Source organism: Salmo trutta, chromosome 10, assembly GCF_901001165.1.
Source record: "Salmo trutta chromosome 10, fSalTru1.1, whole genome shotgun sequence".
NCBI classification, from domain to species: domain Eukaryota; kingdom Metazoa; phylum Chordata; class Actinopteri; order Salmoniformes; family Salmonidae; genus Salmo; species Salmo trutta.
In genome coordinates this window covers 46,192,951-46,216,022 of record NC_042966.1, presented here as the reverse complement: position 1 = coordinate 46,216,022, position 23,072 = coordinate 46,192,951, and the positions used below count along the sequence as shown (strand labels likewise).

Sequence of the window (23,072 nt, the reverse complement as noted above, 5' to 3'; positions counted from 1 at the left end):
GAGACTCCCCAAACATATGGAGGAAGGTACTCTGGTCAGATGAGACTAAAATTGAGCTTTTTGGCCATTAAGGAAAACGCTATGTCTGGGGCAAACCCAACACCTCTCATCTCCACAGCAGCATCATGCTGTGGGGGTGTTTTTCATCGGCAGGGACTGGGAAACTGGTCAGAATTGAAGGAATGATGGATGGCGCTAAATACAGGGAAATTCTTGAGGGAAACCTGCTTCAGTCTTCTAGAGATTTGAGACTGGGACGGAGGTTCACCTTCCAGCAGGACAATGACCCTAAGCATACTGCTAAAGCAACATTTGAGTGGTTTAAGGGGAAACATTTAAATGTCTTGGAATGGCCTAGTCAAAGCCCAGACCTCAATCCAATTGAGAATCTGTGGTATAACTTAAAGATTTCTGTACACCAGCGGAACCCATCCAACTTGAAGGAACTGGAGCAGTTTTGCCTTGAAGAATGGGGGGGGGGGGTCAATAGTTATGCACGCTCAAGTTTTCAGTTGTTTTGTCTTATTTCTTGTTTGTTTCACAATAAAAATGATTTTTCATCTTCAGAGTGGTAGGCATGTTGTGTAAATCAAATGATATAAACCCCCAAAAAATTTATTTTACTTCCAGGTTGTAAGGCAACAAAATAGGAAAAATGTCAAGGGGGGTGAATACTTTCGCAAGCCACTGTATGTATATACTGTATTTTATACCATCTATTGCACCTTGCCAATGCTGCTCAGCCATTACTCATCCATACACTTACATGCACATATACTCATTCACCCCTTTAGATTTGTGTGTATTAGGTAGTTGTTGGGGAATTGGTAGATTACTTGTTAGCTCAAGCATTTCTCTACACTCACATTAACATCTGCTAACCATGTGTATGTGACCAATAACATCTGCTAACCATGTGTATGTGACCAATAACATCTGCTAACCATGTGTATGTGACCAATAACATCTGATAACCATGTGACCAATAACATCTGCTAACCATGTGTATGTGACCAATAACATCTGCTAACCATGTGTATGTGACCAATAACATCTGCTAACCATGTGTATGTGACCAATCTGATTGATTTGTTTCTCTGACATTAGTTAGTCAATTCATGACATCATCTGGATCAGTCCCAAAAATCAGCGATTTCTGTTTCAAAGACTATGTGGTGGTTGGGGAAAAAGGGCTGCAATTTGTAATACATGTCTAAAATCACTGATGCAATTACAACAGCCTCAACGTTGTTAGAAATATGAAGTCCCATAAAGAGAGGTAACAATGAAATGATTGCTGTGTGAGCTAGCTAGCAGTGATGTAATGTTCTAGACCTTACTAACATTAGCTAGCTAGTTTGCTCCCTCTACCATTTGTGACTCGTTTCAGGAAACTAAGCGCACGTCACTACTTCACAGGAGAGGCATTTGTACGTAAACATACATTTTTTTTATCAAAATGTGTTTTTTATGGAACATGTGAACTTTCATGTGCCTTAATAACAATCTTGTATGCCATTTGTAAATATGAATACAATTGTTAAATTACAAGCCCAGTTGGTTTAGCCTTGGAAAAAGGCAGGAACCTGTTGTAGCATGCTTCTGTCTATAACATGAGCAGCTCAGTATGTGTAGGTCATCTTTTCTAACACTGCTTTTATTAAAGAAGAATTAAAAAAGTTTTGCTAACGCTCTCCACTTTCTGGAGGACCGAGTTTTACAATCAGTGGAATGTCCTGTGGAAGGAGAGTATGATAGCTAAGGAGATGGAGAAAATTCTGGCTTTTGATTGCAAATATGCGGACAGAATCGAAAAGAGAACACACAGGAGGCTGTTGTATAAAACAACTGTCTCTGGATTACATCTTCAAACTAAGGGCAATCATGGCATCCGTGATTCTCATCGACGGGGCTGTAGTGGAGCAGGTTGAGAGCTTCAAGTTCCTTGGTGTCCACATCAACAACAAACTAGAATGGTCCAAACACACCAAGACAGTCGTGAAGAGGGCACGACAGATACATGGTCTACACATACTGAGACAGAGAGGAGCTGTTTCACTGTCCAGACAGCATCAGATACATGGTCTACACATACTGAGACAGAGGGGTGCTGTTTCACTGTCCAGACAGCATCAGATACATGGTCTACACATACTGAGACAGAGAGGAGCTGTTTCACTGTCCAGACAGCATCAGATACATGGTCTACACATACTGAGACAGAGAGGTGCTGTTTCACTGTCCAGACAGCATCAGATGGGTAAGGAGGTACGGTAGGGCGGGCCACCTAAGGCCACCTATAACACCGGCCCTGAGACAACATAAAATGAGCAAATGTCTTCGTGTCACACAAAGCCTTTATCTCAATGTTCCCTCACCTGAATCATACTCATCCTCCAGGATAGCCTTCTGCTTTAGTCTCTGCAGCTTCACCATCATGGACTCAATCTGAGACGGGAACAGAGAGACATGACAAAATACAGTAGTTCAGTAGTCAAAGCACTGTGAAACATCTGCCACAGACAGTAATAAGACTGATACCAGTGTTGCTTTACATTACTGACAGTAATAAGACTGATACCAGGTCAACGTGTTGCTTTACATTACTGACAGTAATAAGACTGATACCAGTGTTGCTTTACATCACTGACAGTAATAAGACTGATACCAGTGTTGCTTTACATTACTGACAGTAATAAGACTGATACCAGGTCAACATGTTGCTTTACATTACTGACAGTAATAAGACTGATACCAGTGTTGCTTTACATTACTGACAGTAATAAGACTGATACCAGTGTTGCTTTACATCACTGACAGTAATAAGACTGATACCAGTGTTGCTTTACATCACTGACAGTAATAAGACTGATACCAGTGTTGCTTTACATTACTGACAGTAATAAGACTGATACCAGTGTTGCTTTACATTACTGACAGTAATAAGACTGATACCAGTGTTGCTTTACATTACTGACAGTAATAAGACTGATACCAGTGTTGCTTTACATCACTGACAGTAATAAGACTGATACCAGTGTTGCTTTACATTACTGACAGTAATAAGACTGATACCAGGTCAACGTGTTGCTTTACATTACTGACAGTAATAAGACTGATACCAGTGTTGCTTTACATTACTGACAGTAATAAGACTGATACCAGTGTTGCTTTACATTACTGACAGTAATAAGACTGATACCAGGTCAACATGTTGCTTTACATTACTGACAGTAATAAGACTGATACCAGTGTTGCTTTACATTACTGACAGTAATAAGACTGATACCAGTGTTGCTTTACATCACTGACAGTAATAAGACTGATACCAGTGTTGCTTTACATTACTGACAGTAATAAGACTGATACCAGTGTTGCTTTACATCACTGACAGTAATAAGACTGATACCAGTGTTGCTTTACATTACTGACAGTAATAAGACTGATACCAGTGTTGCTTTACATTACTGACAGTAATAAGACTGATACCAGTGTTGCTTTACATTACTGACAGTAATAAGACTGATACCAGTGTTGCTTTACATCACTGACAGTAATAAGACTGATACCAGGTCAACGTGTTGCTTTACATCACTGACAGTAATAAGACTGATACCAGTGTTGCTTTACATTACTGACAGTAATAAGACTGATACCAGGTCAACGTGTTGCTTTACATTACTGACAGTAATAAGACTGATACCAGTGTTGCTTTACATTACTGACAGTAATAAGACTGATACCAGTGTTACTTTACATTACTGACAGTAATAAGACTGATACCAGTGTTGCTTTACATTACTGACAGTAATAAGACTGATACCAGTGTTGCTTTACATTACTGACAGTAATAAGACTGATACCAGGTCAACGTGTTGCTTTACATTACTGACAGTAATAAGACTGATACCAGGTCAACGTGTTGCTTTACATTACTGACAGTAATAAGACTGATACCAGTGTTGCTTTACATTACTGACAGTAATAAGACTGATACCAGTGTTGCTTTACATCACTGACAGTAATAAGACTGATACCAGTGTTGCTTTACATCACTGACAGTAATAAGACTGATACCAGGTCAACGTGTTGCTTTACATTACTGACAGTAATAAGACTGATACCAGTGTTGCTTTACATCACTGACAGTAATAAGACTGATACCAGTGTTGCTTTACATTACTGACAGTAATAAGACTGATACCAGTGTTGCTTTACATTACTGACAGTAATAAGACTGATACCAGTGTTGCTTTACATCACTGACAGTAATAAGACGTCTATGGTCCAAGACATACTTTAGTATTAGTACGGTTGTTGTGCAGGCAGTCTTGAAGGACACCCTCGTACTTCTTGACCAGTTGGTCCCAGCCCTGGTCCTGGTCTGGAACGCAGCCGTTCCAGGCAGTGGCAGTAGTGGGCGTGGCACTCTCGTACCCTGAGGTGAGGGACGAGGCAGTGGCAGTAGTGGGCGTGGCACTCTCGTACCCTGAGGTGAGGGACGAGGCAGTGGCAGTAGTGGGCGTGGCACTCTCATACCCTGAGGTGAGGGACGAGGCAGTGGCAGTAGTGGGCGTGGCACTCTCATACCCTGAGGTGAGGGACGAGGCAGTGGCAGCGTCAGAGTCCTCCGCTACTGACAGGGAGGAGGAGGCTTCTGTGTCCAGAGAGGAGGAGTCACAGTCAGGCTCCACCTCCGCCATGTCAGAGGTCACAGAGGAAGGTAACTCCGCCTGCAGACCTGGTCCGGCCCTCTCCCGGCCCTCCCAGTGGCGGTCCTGCCACACCCAAGGTGAGAGCCGGTCCCGTACTCCGTCTGATTGGCTGTGAGGGACGGAGCCTGGCTCTGATTGAACACGACTCGGAGTTGACAGTTTTGAAACAGAAAGCCCCAAAGAGAGACCCAAAACTCCTAGTCGTGATTGGTTGGAGCTGGAGCCAGATAATAATTGGTCATGGGGGGCTGATACCAGTTGGCAGGGTGGAACGGACCCAGACCACTCCAGTGGTTCTGAGTGGGATGGGACAGATCCAGTTCTTAACGACCTTGCTGAGGACTGATCCAGCGGGTGTCGGTCTAGACTAGTGGAGCTGTTCAGTGGTTGTGGGTCTGGGTTTAGGCCAGGGGAGCTGTTCACTGGGTCTGGGTCTGGGTTTAGGCCAGGGGAGCTGTTCAGTGGGTCTGGGTCTGGGTTTAGGCCAGGGGAGCTGTTCAGTGGTTGTGGGTCTGGGTTTAGGCCAGGGGAGCTGTTCAGTGGTTGTGGGTCTGGGTTTAGGCCAGGGGAGCTGTTCACTGTGTCTGGGTCTGGGTTTAGGCCAGGGGAGCTGTTCAGTGGTTGTGGGTCTGGGTTTAGGCCAGGGGAGCTGTTCAGTGGGTCTGGGTCTGGGTTTAGGCCAGGGGAGCTGTTCAGTGGTTGTGGGTCTGGGTTTAGGCCAGGGGAGCTGTTCAGTGGTTGTGGGTCTGGGTTTAGGCCTGGGGGCCTCTCACCAGATGCAGTGTCTGTATCTGTCCTGTGACTGGAGCTCAGTGAATCAAGGCTCAGTGACTGTTGGATGAAGCTGAAAGAGGAGCTGAAGGGGGTGTCCCCTGAAGGAGGTGGCGTGGAGTGGCAGGTAGGCTGGGGGGACCTGGATCCAGTGGAACCAGAAGGACAGGTCCTGGAGTTAGGGGACCTGGGTCTGGAGTTAGGAGGGCAGAACTGAGTGGCAGAGGCAGCAGAACTAGACCTGGGGTTAGGGCTCAAGAGGCAGGGCTGTAGGGGGATTGACCCTGGGGTCAACCTGAAGTCACTCTGAGGGCTGGGGAAACTGGCCTGAGGGTCGGATGATTTAAACTTAGTGACACAACACCCCTCTTCCTGTGAGAGAGGAGGAGGAGAGGATGAGAGGAGAGGAAGAGTGGGAGAGGAGGAGGAGAGGAGAGGAAGAGTGGGAGAGGAGGAGGAGAGGAGAGGAGGAGTGGGAGAGGAGGAGAGGAGAGGAGGGGTGGGAGAGGAGAGGAGAAGAGGAGGAGAGGAGGAGAGGAGAGGAAGAGTGGGAGAGGAGGAAATTAAGTGGTTGTTTTGGTAACTTAGGGATGGTTTGTATGCTTCTGAGCTGTATGTGTCCAGAGGAGAGAGCAGCTGGCTGACTGAGCCAGCTGGTGGTACATGTCGTCTCAGGGTGGTGCTCGTATTCATGACATCACTGTGACCGTTCTGCCTGTTCATCCCATGACGTCCAGATGCTCCGTTGGTCAGGCAGGCTGTCCTCCCCTCCTCCCCAGCCAGGGTGCTCTGTAGCCTGGGTAACTCTGTCCTCAGGTACTCTGGCCGACGGTGCTGCTGGAGCCTCTTGCAGGTGGAGCTGCCAGCTGATGACGTGGGTTTGCCCAAGCCACCTGTCGAGAGGGAGATTAGATTAGCCATTAAACTAGGCTGCAGGTTGGCAACAACACCACACAGAGTAACAAAATACAGAGCAACACAACACAGAGCAACACAATACAACACAGAGTAACAACACAGAGTAACAACACAGAGTAACACAACACAGAGCATCACAATACAACACAGAGTAACACAATACAACACAGAGTAACACAATACAACACAGAGTAACACAGAGCAACACAGAGCAACAACACAGAGTAACACAACACAGAGTAACACAACACAGAGTAACACAACACAACACAGAGTAACAACACAGAGTAACACAATACAGAGTAACACAACACAACACAGAGTAACACAACACAACACAGAGTAACACAACACAGAGCAACACAACACAGAGCAACACAATACAGAGTAACAACACAGAGTAACACAACACAATACAGAGTAACAACACAGAGTAACACAACACAACAGAGTAACACAATACAACACAGAGTAACACAACACAGAGTAACACAACACAGAGCAACACAATACAGAGTAACACAATACAACACAGAGCAACAACACAGAGTAACACAACACAGAGTAACACAACACAACACAGAGTAACAACACAGAGTAACACAATACAGAGTAACACAATACAACACAGAGCAACACAACACAACACAGAGTAACACAACACAGAGCAACACAACACAGAGCAACACAACACAGAGTAACAACACAGAGTAACAACACAGAGTAACACAATACAACACAGAGTAACACAATACAGAGTAACACAATACAGAGAAACACAACACAGAGTAACACAATACAGAGTAACACAACACAACACAGAGTAACACAACACAGAGTAACACAATACAGAGCAACACAATACAACACAGAGCAACACAATACAGAGTAACACAACACAGAGTAACACAACACAACACAGAGTAACACAACACAATACAGAGTAACTAGGACATCACTATTGTTACACTGCATTGACGTCTGTCAGTGTGTCTGATGTAACGACCATGTGGAGGTCTGATGTAACGACCATGTGGAGGTCTGATGTAACGACCATGTGGAGGTCTGATGTAATGACCATGTGGAGGTCTGATGTAATGACCATGTGGAGGTCTGATGTAACGACCATGTGGAGGTCTGATGTAACGACCATGTGGAGGTCTGATGTAACGACCATGTGGAGGTCTGATGTAACGACCATGTGGAGGTCTGATGTAACGACCATGTGGAGGTCTGATGTAATGACCATGTGGAGGTCTGATGTAATGACCATGTGGAGGTCTGATGTAATGACCATGTGGAGGTCTGATGTAACGACCATGTGGAGGTCTGATATCCCAGGATAAGGGCGAGAGCAGGGCTGTCACCTCCAGCTCTATGCTAGAATCCATCACAGCTGTTTATGCATACAAACTGCCAAGACAACAAATGCTGCAGGTTTAATCTGGGGTTTGAATAGATTCATTTTAGATTACAGTATGATAAACTTTACAGAACTAAGAAATTAAATACCAAATGATTGAATGAAATTATCAACATTGGTGTAAGCACACAGCAATAAAATAAAATAAGCAGGGTCAACTAACAGAGACGTTAAAACTAAGTGGTATTTCCAGATAAGGCTAGTTAGTGTGAAGGTCTGTGCTCCCACTCCTCCTGTCCTGTAGGGGGCAACACAAAGACTCTGCAGCAGTGGAGGAATGGGAGAACCATCCTCCTCAGTGAATTTCATACAAATAAAAAAAGTAAAACACTTAAAAAGTTATCCTTTTTACATAAAACTATACTAAATATATTCACATGACCAAATCATTTATTAAAATACATTTTCGCAGTGAAGTTCTACAGTAGCCTGAACAGCCCTGTTTAGGGCAGCACCATGGTGTAGCCGGAGGACAGCTAGCTTCCGTCCTCCTCTGGGTACATTGACTTCAATACAAAACCTAGGAGGCTCATGGTTCTCAGCACCTTCCATAGTAATTGGAAGGTCTATGTGACAGGCTATGTGCACATTGCCCACAAAATGAGGTGGAAACTGAGCTGAACTTTTAACCTCCTGCCAAATGTATGACCATATTAGAGACACATATTTCCCTCACATTACACAGACCCACAAAGAATTTGAAAACAAATCCAATTTTGATTAACTCCCATATCTATTGGGTGAAATACCACAGTGTGCCATCACAGCAGCAAGATGTGTGACCTGTTGCCACAAGAAAAGGTCAACCAGTGAAGAACAAACACCATTGTAAATACAACTCATATTTATGTTTATTATTTTCCCTTTTGTACTTTAATTATTTTAACATCGTTACAACACTGGAACTTTCGAGAGTGTAATGTTTACTGTTAATTTTTTATTGTTTATTTCACATATGTTTTCCATGCCAATAAAGCCCTTTGAATTGAAATGATATTTGAAATGATATATGCTGTTTGTATGTGGCTGCTATGAAAGTGATCATGTTGTTTGTATGTAGCTGCTATGAAAGTGATCATGCTGTTTGTATGTGGCTGCTATGAAAGGGATCATGTTGTTTGTATGTAGCTGCTATGAAAGTGATCATGCTGTTTGTATGTGGCTGCTATGAAAGGGATCATGCTGTTTGTATGTGGCTGCTATGAAAGTAAACTGTGTTTGCGTGTGACCCGGCCAGTGCTTAATTTGTAAATCGGGAGGTGCCGGAACAAACAGTGAGCACTAGAGTGGGGTGACCTTGTGAGCTCCGAGGTACCGGAACACATACCCCATTTTCATGCCACGAGAGGTACCGGATCCGGCCAAATAGGTTCCGCACACAAAACGGTCCAAAACACAGAGCTGTCGGATCCTGTTCCGGCAGGTTCCGGCTCAGATGAAGCACTGGATCAGGGGTGTACTCATTACGCTGAATCTTTTTTCCCCCCTTTTTCTCCCCAATTTTGTGGCATCCAATTGGTAGTTACAGTATTGTCTCATCGCTGCAACTCCCGTACGGACTCGGGAGAGGCGAAGGTTGAGAGCAGTGCGTCCTCCGAAACACAACCCAACCAAGTTGCACTGCTTCTTGACACAATGCCCACTTAACCCGGAAGCCAGCCGCACCAATGTGTCGGAGGAAACACCGTACACCTGGCGACCGTGTCAGCGTGCACGGCGCCCGGCCCGCCACAGGAGTCGCTAGTGCACGATGGGATAAGGACATCCCTGCCGGCCAAACCCTCCACTAACCCGGACAACGCTGGGCCAATTGTGCACCGCCCCATGGGTCTCCCGGTCGCGGCCGTCTGCGCTCGTCTCGACCTGTGCACCTACATTTTATACTTTAATTAATAGGCTAGGTTGTAGCAACCTCATGATGGGTATAGGGAACATTTGAGTATCACGTGCAGTGCCTTCGGAAAGAATTCAGACCCCTTGACTTTTTCCACATTCTGTTAGGTTACAGCCTTATTCTAAAATGTATTAAATTGTTTTTTTCCCCCTCATCAATCTACACACAATACCCCATAATGACAAAGCAAAAACAGCCAGCTTGGCACACCTGTATTTGGGGAGTTTCTCCCATTCTTCTCTGCAGATCCTCTCAAGCTCTGTCAGGTTGGATTGGGAGCATTGCTGCACAGCTATTTTCAGGTCTCTCCAGAGATGTTTGATCGGGTTCAAGTCCAGGCTCTGGCTGGGCCAGTCAAGGACATTCAGAGACTTGTCCCGAAGCCACTTCTGTATTGTCTGGCTGTGTGCTTAGGGTCGTTGTCCTGTTGGAAGGTGAACCTTCGCCCCAGTCTGAGGTCCTGAGCGCTCTGGAGCAGGTTTTCATCATGGACCTCTCTATACTTTGCTCCGTTTGTCTTTGCCTCGATCCTGACTAGTCTCCCAGTCCCTGCCAGTGAAAAACATCCCCCACAGCATGATGCTGCCACTACCATGCTTCAACGTAGGGATGGTGCCAGGTTTCCTCCAGATGAGGAAACCAGGCCAAAGAGTTCAATCTTGGTTTCATCAGACCAGAGAATCTTGTTTCTCATGGTCTGAGAGTCTTTAGGTGCCTTTTGGCAAACTCCAAGCGGGCTGTAATGTGCCTTTTACTGAGGAGTGGCTTCCGTCTGGCCACTCTACCATAAAGGCCTGATTAGTGGAGTGCTGCAGAGATGGTTGTCCTTCTGGAAGGTTCTCCAATCTCCACACAGAAACTCTAGAGCTCTGTTAGAGTGACCATCGCCTTCTTGGTCCCTGACCTCCCTGACCAAGGCCCTTCTCCCCGATTTCTCAGTTTCGACGGGGGGCCAGCTCGAGGAAGAGTCTTGGTGGTTCCAAACTTCTTCCATTTAAGAATGGAAGAACAAACACCAAATCTACAACCACCTAAAAAGAAGCGATTCCCAAACCTTCCATAACAAAGCCATCACATACAGAGAGATGAACCTGGAGAAGAGCCCCCTAAGCAATCTGGTCCTGGTGCTCTGTTCACAAACACAAACAGACCCCACAGAGCCCCAGGAGAGCAACACAATTAGACCCAACCAAGGGCGAGAGGAGTGCATGGAAATCTGAAGCCTTCAACAGATCCTTTGTGCACAGCTGTGCTGCTCACTCTCTCTCTCTTCGCTGTCAGTTGTACTGGAAGACAAGAGGCCTACCACACAGTGGGTTCATTCAGAAGAGCTGGCACTAGAAAGGATAGCTCACAGAGATGGTTATATCTGTTTAGAAAGTCCTTCACACAACCCATCTTTTTACATATCATCATTTGACAACTTATTTCCTTGTATTCATATTGAAAAGGCTTTTGGTATAGGAAAATACTTCAGCCCTTTCATTGGATTTATGTCGCTCTCTTCCGTCTCTCTCTCTCTTCCATATCTCTCTCTTCTGTCTCTCTCTCCCTTTCTCCAAGGCACGCAAGACCAGTCCGTCTCACAAAGCTTCCACATTACCAAACTAACCTTCATGACCCTCAGCTCAGATGCTCTCATGGCACAAACATGTTGCAGAGACAGAGAGAAGGAAGGACATTAAAGAGGAAAGATGGAGAGAATACTTAAAGGACAGAAAGACATAGATTAGGGGAGAGACAGAAAGACATAGATTAGGGGAGAGACAGGGTGAGGTCCTGTATGGAGGGGTGATTAAAGACCCTGTGTAGAGGGGGTTACTAAAGGCCCTGTATGGAGGGGGTGATTAAAGGCCCTGTATGGAGGGGGTGATTAAAGGCCCTGTATGGAGGGGGTGATTAAAGGCCCTGTATGGAGGGGGTGATTAAAGGCCCTGTATGGAGGGGGTGATTAAAGGCCCTGTATGGAGGGGGTGATTAAAGGCCCTGTATGGAGGGGGTGATTAAAGGCCCTGTATGGAGGGGGTGATTAAAGGCCCTGTATGGAGGGGGTGATTAAAGGCCCTGTATGGAGGGGGTGATTAAAGGCCCTGTATGGAGGGGGTGATTAAAGGCCCTGTATGGAGGGGGTGATTAAAGGCCCTGTATGGAGGGGGTGATTAAAAGCCCTGTATGGAGGGGTGATTAAAGGCCCTGTATGGAGGGGGTGATTAAAGGCCCTGTATGGAGGGGGTGATTAAAGGACCTGTATGGAGGGGGTGATTAAAGGCCCTGTGTAGAGGGGGTTACTAAAGGTTACTCCCAGGTTGTACAGTAAGTCCATATGATACTTAGCAAATCATATTTTGGATGACAGGTGTCTGATAGGAGGCTGATAGGAGGCTGATAGGAGGCCGATAGGAGGCCGATAGGTGGCCGATAGGTGGCCGATAGGAGGCCGATAGGTGGCCGATAGGTGGCCGATAGGTGGCCGATAGGAGGCTGATAGTAATATCTCCTATGATTGGACACAGAAAGGAAAGACTCTTCTGAAAGGAGAAGGAAACACCCCCCAGTAGCTCCATTGTGAGGCAGAATAACACACACACACTGTGGCTGCTTGCAGCACTTAAACTATGTTCATACAACTTCCTGTTAGCAGCCGGCTAAAATAGTTCAGCAGGAAATCAGGAAGAAACGAAACAGAGCAAAGTCTCAACACAAGGGGCGTCAATTGGGTACGGCAGAGTATGGCAGAATTTAACCTTTATTTAACTAGGCAAGTCAGTTAAGAACAAATTCTTATTTACAATGACGGGGGGCTGGGATTAAAAATAAAAAATAAATTACATTAAAATATAGGACAAAACACAAGAGAGACAACACCACATAAAGAGAGACCTAAGACAACAACATAGCATGGTAGCAACACATGACAACACAGCATGGTAGCAACACAACATGACAGCAGCACAGGGTACAACCATTATTGGGCAGAGACAACAGCACAAAGGGCAAGAAGGTAGAGACAACAATACATCACACAAAACAGCCACAACTGTCAGTAAGAGTGTCCATGATTGAGTCTTTGAATGAAGAGATTGAGATAAAATTGTCCAGTTTGAGAATATGGCTCTTTAATTGTAAATAACAATTTGTTCTTAACTGACTTGCCTAGTTAAATAAAGGTTCAATAAAAATAAATAAATGGCACCATACCCTACTTCCACACGAACAATTTAAAATAGGCTTCTAAAATCATTCCAATCCCCATTAACAGGCAAATGCAGTTTAGCCTTTTACAGGGGTGGCTTTAGGACCATGTGGACGGCTTGAGAGGACAGGCGGGCTGTTAGCAGTAGCAGAGAGCATGTTTCAGGACCATGTGGACGGCTAGAGAAGACAGGCAGGCTGTTAGCGGTAGCAGAGAGCATGTTTCAGGACCATGTGGACGGCTAGAGAGGACAGACAGGCTGTTAGCGGTAGCAGAGAGCATGTTTCAGGACCATGTGGACGGCTAGAGAGGACAGGCGGGCTGTTAGCGGTAGCAGAGAGCATATTTCAGGACCATGTGGACGGCTGAGAGGACAGACAGGCTGTTAGCGGTAGCAGAGAGCATGTTTCAGGACCATGTGGGGGGCTAGAGACGACAGGCTGTTAGCGGTAGCAGAGAGCAGAGAGCATGTTTCAGGACCATGTGGACGGCTAGAGAGGACAGGCTGTTAGCGGTAGCAGAGAGCAGAGAGCATGTTTCAGGACCATGTATACGGCTAGAGAAGACAGGCGGGCTGTTAGCGGTAGCAGAGAGCATGTTTCAGGACCATGTGGACGGCTAGAGAGGACAGACGGGCTGTTAGCGGTAGCAGAGAGCATGTTTCAGGACCATGTGGACGGCTAGAGACGACAGACAGGCTGTTAGCGGTAGCAGAGAGCATGTTTCAGGACCATGTGGGGGGCTAGAGACGACAGGCGGGCTGTTAGCGGTAGCAGAGAGCATGTTTCAGGACCATGTGGGGGGCTAGAGAGGACAGGCGGGCTGTTAGCGGTAGCAGAGAGCATATTTCAGGACCATGTGGACGGCTGAGAGGACAGACAGGCTGTTAGCAGTAGCAGAGAGCATGTTTCAGGACCATCAAATCAAAATCTACTTTTATTTGTCACATGCGCTGAAAGCAACAGGTGTATACTTTACAATTAAAGGCTTACGAGCCCATTCTAAACATCGCAGAGTTAAAAAGTAAGAAAAATATTTGCTAAATAAAAAGGAATAGTAACACAATAAAAACAACAATGAGGCTATATAATCAAATCAAATGTTATTAGTCACATCCGCCGAATACAACAATTGTAGAATTTACAGTGAAACGCTTACTTACAAGCACTTAACCAACAATGCAGTTTAAAAAAAAAACGTAAGAAAATAAGAATAATGAAATGAAAGTAACAAAAAATTAAAGAGCAGCCATAAATAACAATAACGGGGCTTTATACAGGGGGTACCGGTACAGAGTCAATGTGGAGGCTATATACAGGGGGTACCAGTACAGAGTCAATGTGGAGGCTATATACAGGGGGTACCGGTACAGAGTCAATGTGGAGGCTTTATACAGGGGGTACCGGTACAGAGTCAATGTGGAGGCTATATACAGGGGGTACCGGTACAGAGTCAATGTGGAGGCTATATACAGGGGGTACCGGTACAGAGTCAATGTGGAGGCTATATACAGGGGGTACCGGTACAGAGTCAATGTGGAGGCTATATACAGGGGGTACCGGTTCAGAGTCAATGTGGAGGCTATATACAGGGTGTACCGGTACAGAGTCAATGTAGAGGCTATATACAGGGGGTACCGGTACAGAGTCAATGTGGAGGCTATATACAGGGGGTACCGGTACAGAGTCAATGTGGAGGCTATATACAGGGTATTACGGTACAGAGTCAATGTGGAGGCTATATACAGGGGGTACCGGTACAGAGTCAATGTGGAGGCGATATACAAGGGGTACCGGTACAGAGTCAATGTGGAGGCTATATACAGGGGGGTACCGGTACAGAGTCAATGTGGAGGCTATATACAGGGGGTACCGGTACAGAGTCAATGTGGAGGCAATATACAGGGGGTACCGGTACAGAGTCAATGTGGAGGCTATATACAGGGGGTACCGGTACAGAGTTAGAGTCCCGCTCCTTGAAAGGGGCAGCTATACCCTTTAGCTCAGTGCGGATGTTGCCTGTAATACATGGCTTCTGGTTGGGGTATGTACGTGCAGTCACTGTGGGGATGACGTCATCGATACACATTGATGAAGCCAGTGACTGATGTGTTGTACTCCTCAATGCCATCGGAAGAATCCCAGAACATGTTCCAGTCTGAGCAAAACAGTCCTGTAGTTTAGCATCTGCTTCATCTGATCACTTTTTTATAGACAGAGTCACTGGTGCTTCCTGCTTTAATTTTTGCTTGTAAGCAGGAATCAGGAGGATAGAATTATGTTCAGATTTGCCAAATGAAGGGCGAGGGAGTGCTTTGTACGGATTTAAGTTTCCCTGCATTAAAGTCCCCGGCCACTAGGAGCGCTGCCTCTGGATGAGCGTTTTCCTGTTTGCTTATGGCGGTATACAGCTCATTGAGTGCGGTCTTAATGCCAACATCGGTCTGTGGTGGAATGTAGACAACTACGAAAAATACAGATGAAAACTCTCTAGGTAGGTAGTGTGGTCTACAGCTTATCATGAGATACTCTACCTCAGGCGAGCAAAACCTTGAGACTTCCATAGATATCACACACCAGCTGTACAAGGGGGACCATTACTGAGTCAATGTGCAGAGGTACCAGGGAGTTGAGGTAATTACGGTAATATAGTATGTACAGTTGAAGTCAGAAGTTTACATACACCTTAGCTAAATACATTTAAACTCAGTTTTCACAATTGCTGACATTTAATCCTAGTAAAAATTCCCTGTTTTAGGTCAGTTAGGATCACCACTTTATTTTAAGAATGTGAAATGTCAGAATAATAGTAGAGAGAATGATTTATTTCCGCTTTTATTTCTTTCATCACATTCCCAGTGGATCAGAAGTTTAAATACACTCAATTAGTATGTGGTAGTATTGCCTTCAAATTGTTTAACTTGGGTCAAACGTTTCGGGTCGCCTTCCACAAGCTTCCCACATGTACATTTACATTTAAGTCATTTAGCAGACGCTCTTATCCAGAGCGACTTACAAATTGGTGCATTCACCATATGATATCCAGTGGAACAACCACTTTACAATAGTGCATCTAAATCTTTTGGGGGGGGGGTTAGAAGGATTACTTTATCCTATCCCAGGTATTCCTTAAAGAGGTGGGGTTTCAGGTGTCTCCGGAAGGTGGTGAATGAGATTCAGAATAGAGCCCAAAATGGTAAAAGCAACATTAGGGAAAACAGAGCTACTGTTCACCCGGTGCCTTTGTTAATGTTTATCCCACAATAAGTTAGGTGAATGTTGGCCCATTCCTCCTGTCAGAGCTGGTGTAACTGAGTCAGGTTTGTTGGCCTCCTTGCTCACACACACTTTTTCAGTTCTGCCCACACATTTTCTATAGGAATGAGGTCAGGGCTTTGTGATGGCCACTCCAATACCTTGACTTTGTTGTCCTTAAGCCATTTTGTCACAACTTTGGAAGTATGCTTGGGGTCATTGTCCATTTGGAAGACCCATTTGCGACCAAGCTTTAACTTCCTGACTGATGTCTTGAGATGTTGCTTCAATATATCCACATAATTTCCCCCCCTCGTGATGCCATTTATTTTGTGAAGTGCACCAGTCCCTCCTGCAGCAAAGCACCCCCACAACATGATGCTGCCACCCCCATGCTTCACAGTTGGGATGGTGTTCTTCGACTTCCACTGTAGGTAGGGGTAAAAGTGACTAGGCAATCAGGATAGAAAATAAACAGAGTAGCAAATCAAATCAAACTTTGTCACATGCGTGAAGTGACTATGCATAGATAATAAACAGAGAGTAGCAGCAGAGTAAAAGCAAACGGGTGGTGGGGTGTCAATGTAAATAGTAATTCGATTAATTGTTCAGCAGTCTTATTAAGGCTTGGTCCTGCGGTAGCAGAGAGAAGAGTCTATGACTTGGGTGACTGGAATCTTTGACAATTCTTTGGGCTTTCCTCTGACACTGCCTAGTATATAGGTCCTGGATGGCAGGAAGCTTGGCCCCAGTATTTGTATTTATTATGGATCCCCATTAGTTCCTGCCAAGGCAGCAGCTACTCTTCCTTGGGTTTATTATGGATCCCCATTAGTTCCTGCCAAGGCAGCAGCTACTCTTCCTGGGGTTTATTATGGATCCCTATTAGTTCCTGCCAATGCAGCAGCTACTCTTCCTAGGGTCCAGCAAACAGTTTCCATGTTTGTCATGTCTTAGGAGCTAGTTGCAGAGCTTCCATGTCTGTCATGTCTTAGGAGCTAGAAGCAGAGCTTCCATGTCTATCATGTCTTGGGAGCTAGTTGCAGAGCTTCCATGTCTGTCATGTCTTGGGAGCTAGAAGCAGAGCTTCCATGTCTGTCATGTCTTAGAAGCTAGAAGCAGAGCTTCCATGTCTGTCGGCGACCCCCTCATGTTAAACACAGTTCCCATTGGCTCACTTCAGTTCAGGATGTTAAACACAGCTTTCCATTGGTTGAGGGAGGCGAACAGGAATGCAGAGAATGTCATAAAAACAAAGGTTTGGGGAGCTGCAGAGCTAATCTCTCCCAGAGACAGCTAGGATCTGCCACAGTGACTCTGACTGACTGACCACAGATTCCACAGAACATTAGAGGAAGTGAAAGTCAACTTTCAGCCTCTCCAGACGTGTTCATCACTCTAAACAGTCAGCAACATAACTGTTTATTTCATCTAATTCCACTCCAGAATAGATCCTCTGTTTGTCTAAATTACACTGGAGTGCGGTGAATGAGACAAAACGAAGTGGAAAAAATACATAACTTAAAGTTAGAATCCTTAATTGGTGAAATTGCCACATCTGTTTGTAATATTACAACAAAGAAGTTACTGTAAACAACAAACACAGTTTTTTCTCTCTGACATCATTGCGCTCGTGATAGAACAGCAGAATATGGACTGCATTTTCTCTCCTCTCCTGCTCCTCTCCTCTCTTCTCCTCCTCTCCTCTCCTCTGCTCCCCTCTCCTCCTCCTCCTCTCCTCCTCTGCTCCCCTCTCCTCTCCTCTCCTCCTCCTCTCCTCCTTCTCCTCTCCTCCTCCTCTCCTCTCCCTCTTCCTCCTCCTCTCCTCTCCTCTGTTTCATGAACAAAACAAAAACATTAACAAAGGCACCGGGTGAACAGTAGCTCTCTCCTAATGTTGCTTTTACCATTTTGGCCTCTATTCAGAATCTCATTCAATCTTGGCTTTTGTGGAAGGGAATTACATTTAGCTCTCACATCCTAATGGACAGACATTGCTATGCCTGTGAGGATTGTTGAGAAACTGTTCCTGAAACTGCATCTGAAACTGTTCCTGAAACTGCATCTGAAACTGCATCTGAATCTGCATCTGAAACTGCATCTGAAACTGTTCCTGAAACTGTTCCTGAAACTGCATCTGAAACTGTTCCTGAAACTGCATCTGAAACTGTTCCTGAAACTGCATCATATGAAATTTAACAGCAGCAGTCGAGGTAGGGTTGGCCCAGACACACACTTCCTGTACTGTCACATGGGACACATAAACCAGCTGAAAATAATGATACTCACACACACTAGAAACGCACACACACACTAGAAAAGCACACACTCACGCACACTCGCACACACATGCATGCTGACACACACACACCATCTCATCTGGGTTGCTGCTGTGTACATGTTGTCACATGGGTCAGTAATGTAACGATGAACATCCTGGGGGGATGACCACTCCATGGTGATATGGTTATCCTGGGGGGGGGGATGACCACTCCATGGTGATATGGTTATCCTGGGGAGGGGGGATGACCACTCCATGGTGATATGGTTATCCTGGGGGGGGGGGGATGACCACTCCATGGTGATATGGTTATCCTGGGGAGGGGGGATGACCACTCCATGGTGATATGGTTATCCTGGGGGGGGGGGATGACCACTCCATGGTGATATGGTTATCCTGGGGAGGGGGGATGACCACTCCATGGTGATATGGTTATCCTGGGGAGGGGGGATGACCACTCCATGGTGATATGGTTATCCTGGGGAGGGGGGATGACCACTCCATGGTGATATGGTTATCCTGGGGGGGGGGATGACCACTCCATGGTGATATGGTTATCCTGGGGGGGGGGGGGTGACCACTCCATGGTGATATGGTTATCCTGGGGGGATGACCACTCCACTGATCTAGTCCCCCTGTTACCTGGTGGCCCATCAAGCCTCTCTGAACACAGTGACATCCACTACTAATGTGCTGCGTCCTGGTCCACACAACATACAATAGCTTCCACTGCTACTCATGTAGTTTCCCATCTGGTTTTTCCCCATGTAGGCTAACGTAACTTTATACAGTATATGCAGTGCATTAGGAAAGTATTCAGACCCCTTGACTTTTTACACATATTGTTAGGTTACAGCCTTATTCTAAAATTTAGTCAATTGTTTTTTTACCTCATCAAACGTCACACAATACCCCATAATGACAAAGCAAAAATTGGTTTGTAGAAATTTTTGCAAATTTCTAAAATGGAGAAATGAAATATCTAATTTACATAAGTATTCAGACCCTTTACTCAGTACTTTGTTGAAGCACCTTTGGTAGTGATTACAGCCTCGAGTCTTCTTGGGTATGACGCTACAAGCTTGGTACACCTGTATTTGGGGAGTTTCTCCCATTCTTCTCTGCAGATCCTCTCAAGCTCTGTCAGGTTGGATGGGGAGCGTCGCTGCCCAGCTATTTTCAGGTCTCTCCAGAGATGTTCGATCGGGTTCAAGTCCGGGCTCTGGCTGGGCCACTCAAGGACATTGAGAGACTTGTCCCGAAGCCACTCCTGCATTGTCTTGGCTGTTGTGCTATTGGAAGGTGAACCTTCTCCCCAGTCTGAGGTCCTGAGCGCTCTGTAGCAGGTTCTCATCAAGGATCTCTCTGTTCTTTGCTCAGTTCATCTTTCCCTTGATCCTGACTAGTCTCCCAGTCCCTCCTGCTGAAAACATCCCCACAGCATGATGCTGCCACCACCATGCTTCACCGTAGGGACGGTGCCAGGTTTCCTCCAGACTTGATGCTTGGCATTCAGGCCAAAGAGTTCAATCTTGGTTTCATCAGACCAGAGAATCTTGTTTCTCATGGTCTGAGAGTCTTAGGTGACTTTTGCTAAACTCCAAGCGTGCTGTAATGTGCCTTTTACTGAGGAGTGGCTTCTGTTTGGCCACTCTACCATAAAGGCCTGATGTTTTGGTTCCATTCCCCAGATCTGTGCCTCGACACAATCCTGCCTCTGAGCTCTACGGACAATCCCTTCAACCTCATGGTTTGGTTTTTGCTCTGACATCCACTGTCAACTGTGGGACCTTATATAGACAGGTGTGTGCCTTTCCAAATCATGTCCAATCAATTGAATTTATCACAGCTGGACTCCAATCAAGTTGTAGAAACATCTCAAGGATGATCAATGGAAACAGGATGCACCTGAGCTCAATTTCGAGTCTCATAGCAAAGGGTCTGAATACTTATGTTTTTTTAAATCCATTTTAGAATAAGGCTGTAACGTAACAAAATGTGCCAAAAGTAAAGGGGTCTGAATACTTTCCGAATGCACTGTAAATACACAACCGTCTATGATAGAATCAGAGAACAGAAACACTTTCACAAAGTATTTTTCCAAAAGTAAAAAATCTGGGGTTACAGCTATTTGTTAGATTTGCGGTCCAAAGCAGCCTTGCTGGGGTAGGAATAATATTTGATCTGAAAAGCACTTCTCAGCCTCCTGTTCTTTCAGAGATCTGGGACTACAAAGGGCCAGCTTCTCCTGAGAACATTCTTACTGAAGAAATGTGAGGATCATTTTCTAACAAGATGTCACCGTTATATTTGTATCTGTCACATCTAAACGGTTCAGAGACATCTTCATTCTGTCATCCTCTCTCTCTCGTCTTTTTGGTAGCCCCCATGGTGTGCTTCAACAAAGCTCACTACATAGCTAGTCGACTAAAGCAAATCAGATTAACCAGAGGCCTCAGACAGACAGACAGACAGACAGACAGACAGACAGACAGACAGACAGACAGACAGACAGACAGACAGACAGACAGACAGACAGACAGACAGACAGACAGACAGACAGACAGACAGACAGACAGATAGGTTATGTTTTAGTTTGGTCTGACCTGTATTCATATTGTAAATGATTGGCTTATTATAGGCTACCAAGACCACTCCATTGTGCAACACTCGAGATGTATTTAATCTATTAGGAAAGACTGGAGGGTAAATTAATGTAAAACAAATCAAGGATATGAAAGACAAAGAGTCATGGAAACAGAACTATTGATACTGTCATCACTCCTCATTGAGTGAACAGCTACATAACAGTGTGGATCTATACTAACACATAACACTGACAAATGTTTCCTACTGCGGGCCTATCTAATACCACATCCTTCTATCCATCCATCCCTTATGTCAATATCATGATACCAAGAACAATCGATCACTATGAATAGAAGCTGTTAAGATTCAGAGACACCACCTTCCAATGAGGTCACGTCGTTACCGAAATAACCGCTGGGTATAATGTGGTCTACCCTTAGTCCGTCCGTATGTTAGCCTATGTATATGAAGCTACAACTACATAGTATAAATGCAAACAACTTATATAAATAGTCTGGCAAGGTGATAATAATGAATGTAGGTTGTTATGGTTGGTTACCTTCCATTCCTCCTTCCCAGTGGTGATGATTATGTTGCGTGTCGCTGCGGTCCGTGTAGTTGTAGATCATTTCAGTTACTTTGCCCTTCCATCCGAATCAGCCCTGCAAAGATGTTGGTTGTGAAATGAGAAGCTTCAGGGTTCCACCGGCAGCAAGAGGTGGCTGAAACCCGTCATGCTCTAAAAGATGGAAAAACCCCGGGCTGAGCTCATTTCCGCTGGGGAAAGTAGCAGGCTGTTCGATTCTCCCTCTCTTCGCTTGTTCCTCATATCAAATCAAATCCATTTGTATTTGTCACATGCGCCGAATATAACAGGTGTAGACCTTACCGTGAAATGCTTACATGTCCGTAATCAAATAGTCTGCTATGTGTCGAAAACCGTTAAAATATCAAGTTCTGTTTGATTCCTCTTGGGCGTCAATTCACTCCGTTGCATCGAGATAAACTTTGACAACCATAGAAAAAAAGGTTCCTTTCAGATAAAATGGGAAACAACTCGTTCAAAACGATAAAACTCTAGAAAATGCGCTATTGTTATAAAAGTGGATTACCGTAGCGTGTGTCAATACCGTTCTAATCCACCCGACCCGAAGAGGAATAAAGCTCTCCCTTATTGTGCCTGTTGACGCGGACCCGTTATGTGTCGTGTTGGAGGAACGGAGGAACGTGAGGAGCTGCTCCGCTGCTTCCTACGTGGGACGGAATTTGACTCCTTCGCCTTCAGGCCGCCTTTAAAAGGGCAAGACAAGAGCCAATAGCTGACAATGCTGAGATATAATAGTTTACAGAAATGCATGGTTATTGACTTATAATAACATTTTAATAATATTGTTGTCGCCAACTGTATTATTGATGTATTCTAGTGCGCAACCAGACTGGTCTCATAGACTAGACATAACATAGTACATTTAATTCCGTAGTATATGTTATGTTTGGTATGGTTACATGAGATAAAAGGACCTGTTAGACGTAAAGTTCCCTGTTTAGGGGACCTGCGTAGTTACCGGTTCCGATAAATGGATCTGTGGACACCGTATATCCAAATGGCTTGCCCTGAGCGATAGCCCTGGCTCTCACCGACACAGTGGTTCAGGAAGCTCTGTGGACACGTATATCCAAATGGCTTGCCCTGAGCGATAGCCCTGGCTCTCTCTGACACAGTGGTTCAGGAAGCTCTGTGGACACCGTATATCCAAATGGCTTGCCCTGAGCGATAGCCCTGGCTCTCACCGACACAGTGGTCCAGGAAGCTCTGTGGACACCGTATATCCAAATGGCTTGCCCTGAGCGATAGCCCTGGCTCTCTCTGACACAGTGGTTCAGGAAGCTCTGTGGACACCGTATATCCAAATGGCTTGCCCTGAGCGATAGCCCTGGCTCTCATCGACACAGTGGTCCAGGAAGCCAAGCTAGAGCGTTGTGAGACGTAGACGTTCACAGTGATGGGGGCAGACGTTTGATCAAGAGAGACCT

General features: G+C 45.4%; 1 protein-coding gene across 1 annotated transcript in view; it reads right to left on the bottom strand.

Annotated features, from left to right (window-relative positions):
- disc1 (DISC1 scaffold protein) overlaps window positions 1-21,667 on the bottom strand; it is a 94,431-nt gene extending 72,764 nt beyond the window's left edge. Inside the window, exons 1-4 of the mRNA XM_029764022.1 lie at window positions 21,598-21,667; window positions 6,150-6,379; window positions 4,299-5,858; window positions 2,379-2,448 (exon numbers count right to left, since the gene is read on the bottom strand). Coding sequence (XP_029619882.1) covers window positions 2,379-2,448; window positions 4,299-5,858; window positions 6,150-6,379; window positions 21,598-21,667 — 1,930 coding nt within the window. The remainder of the gene's footprint in view (window positions 1-2,378; window positions 2,449-4,298; window positions 5,859-6,149; window positions 6,380-21,597) is intronic.
- Window positions 21,668-23,072: the final 1,405 nt, after the last annotated feature.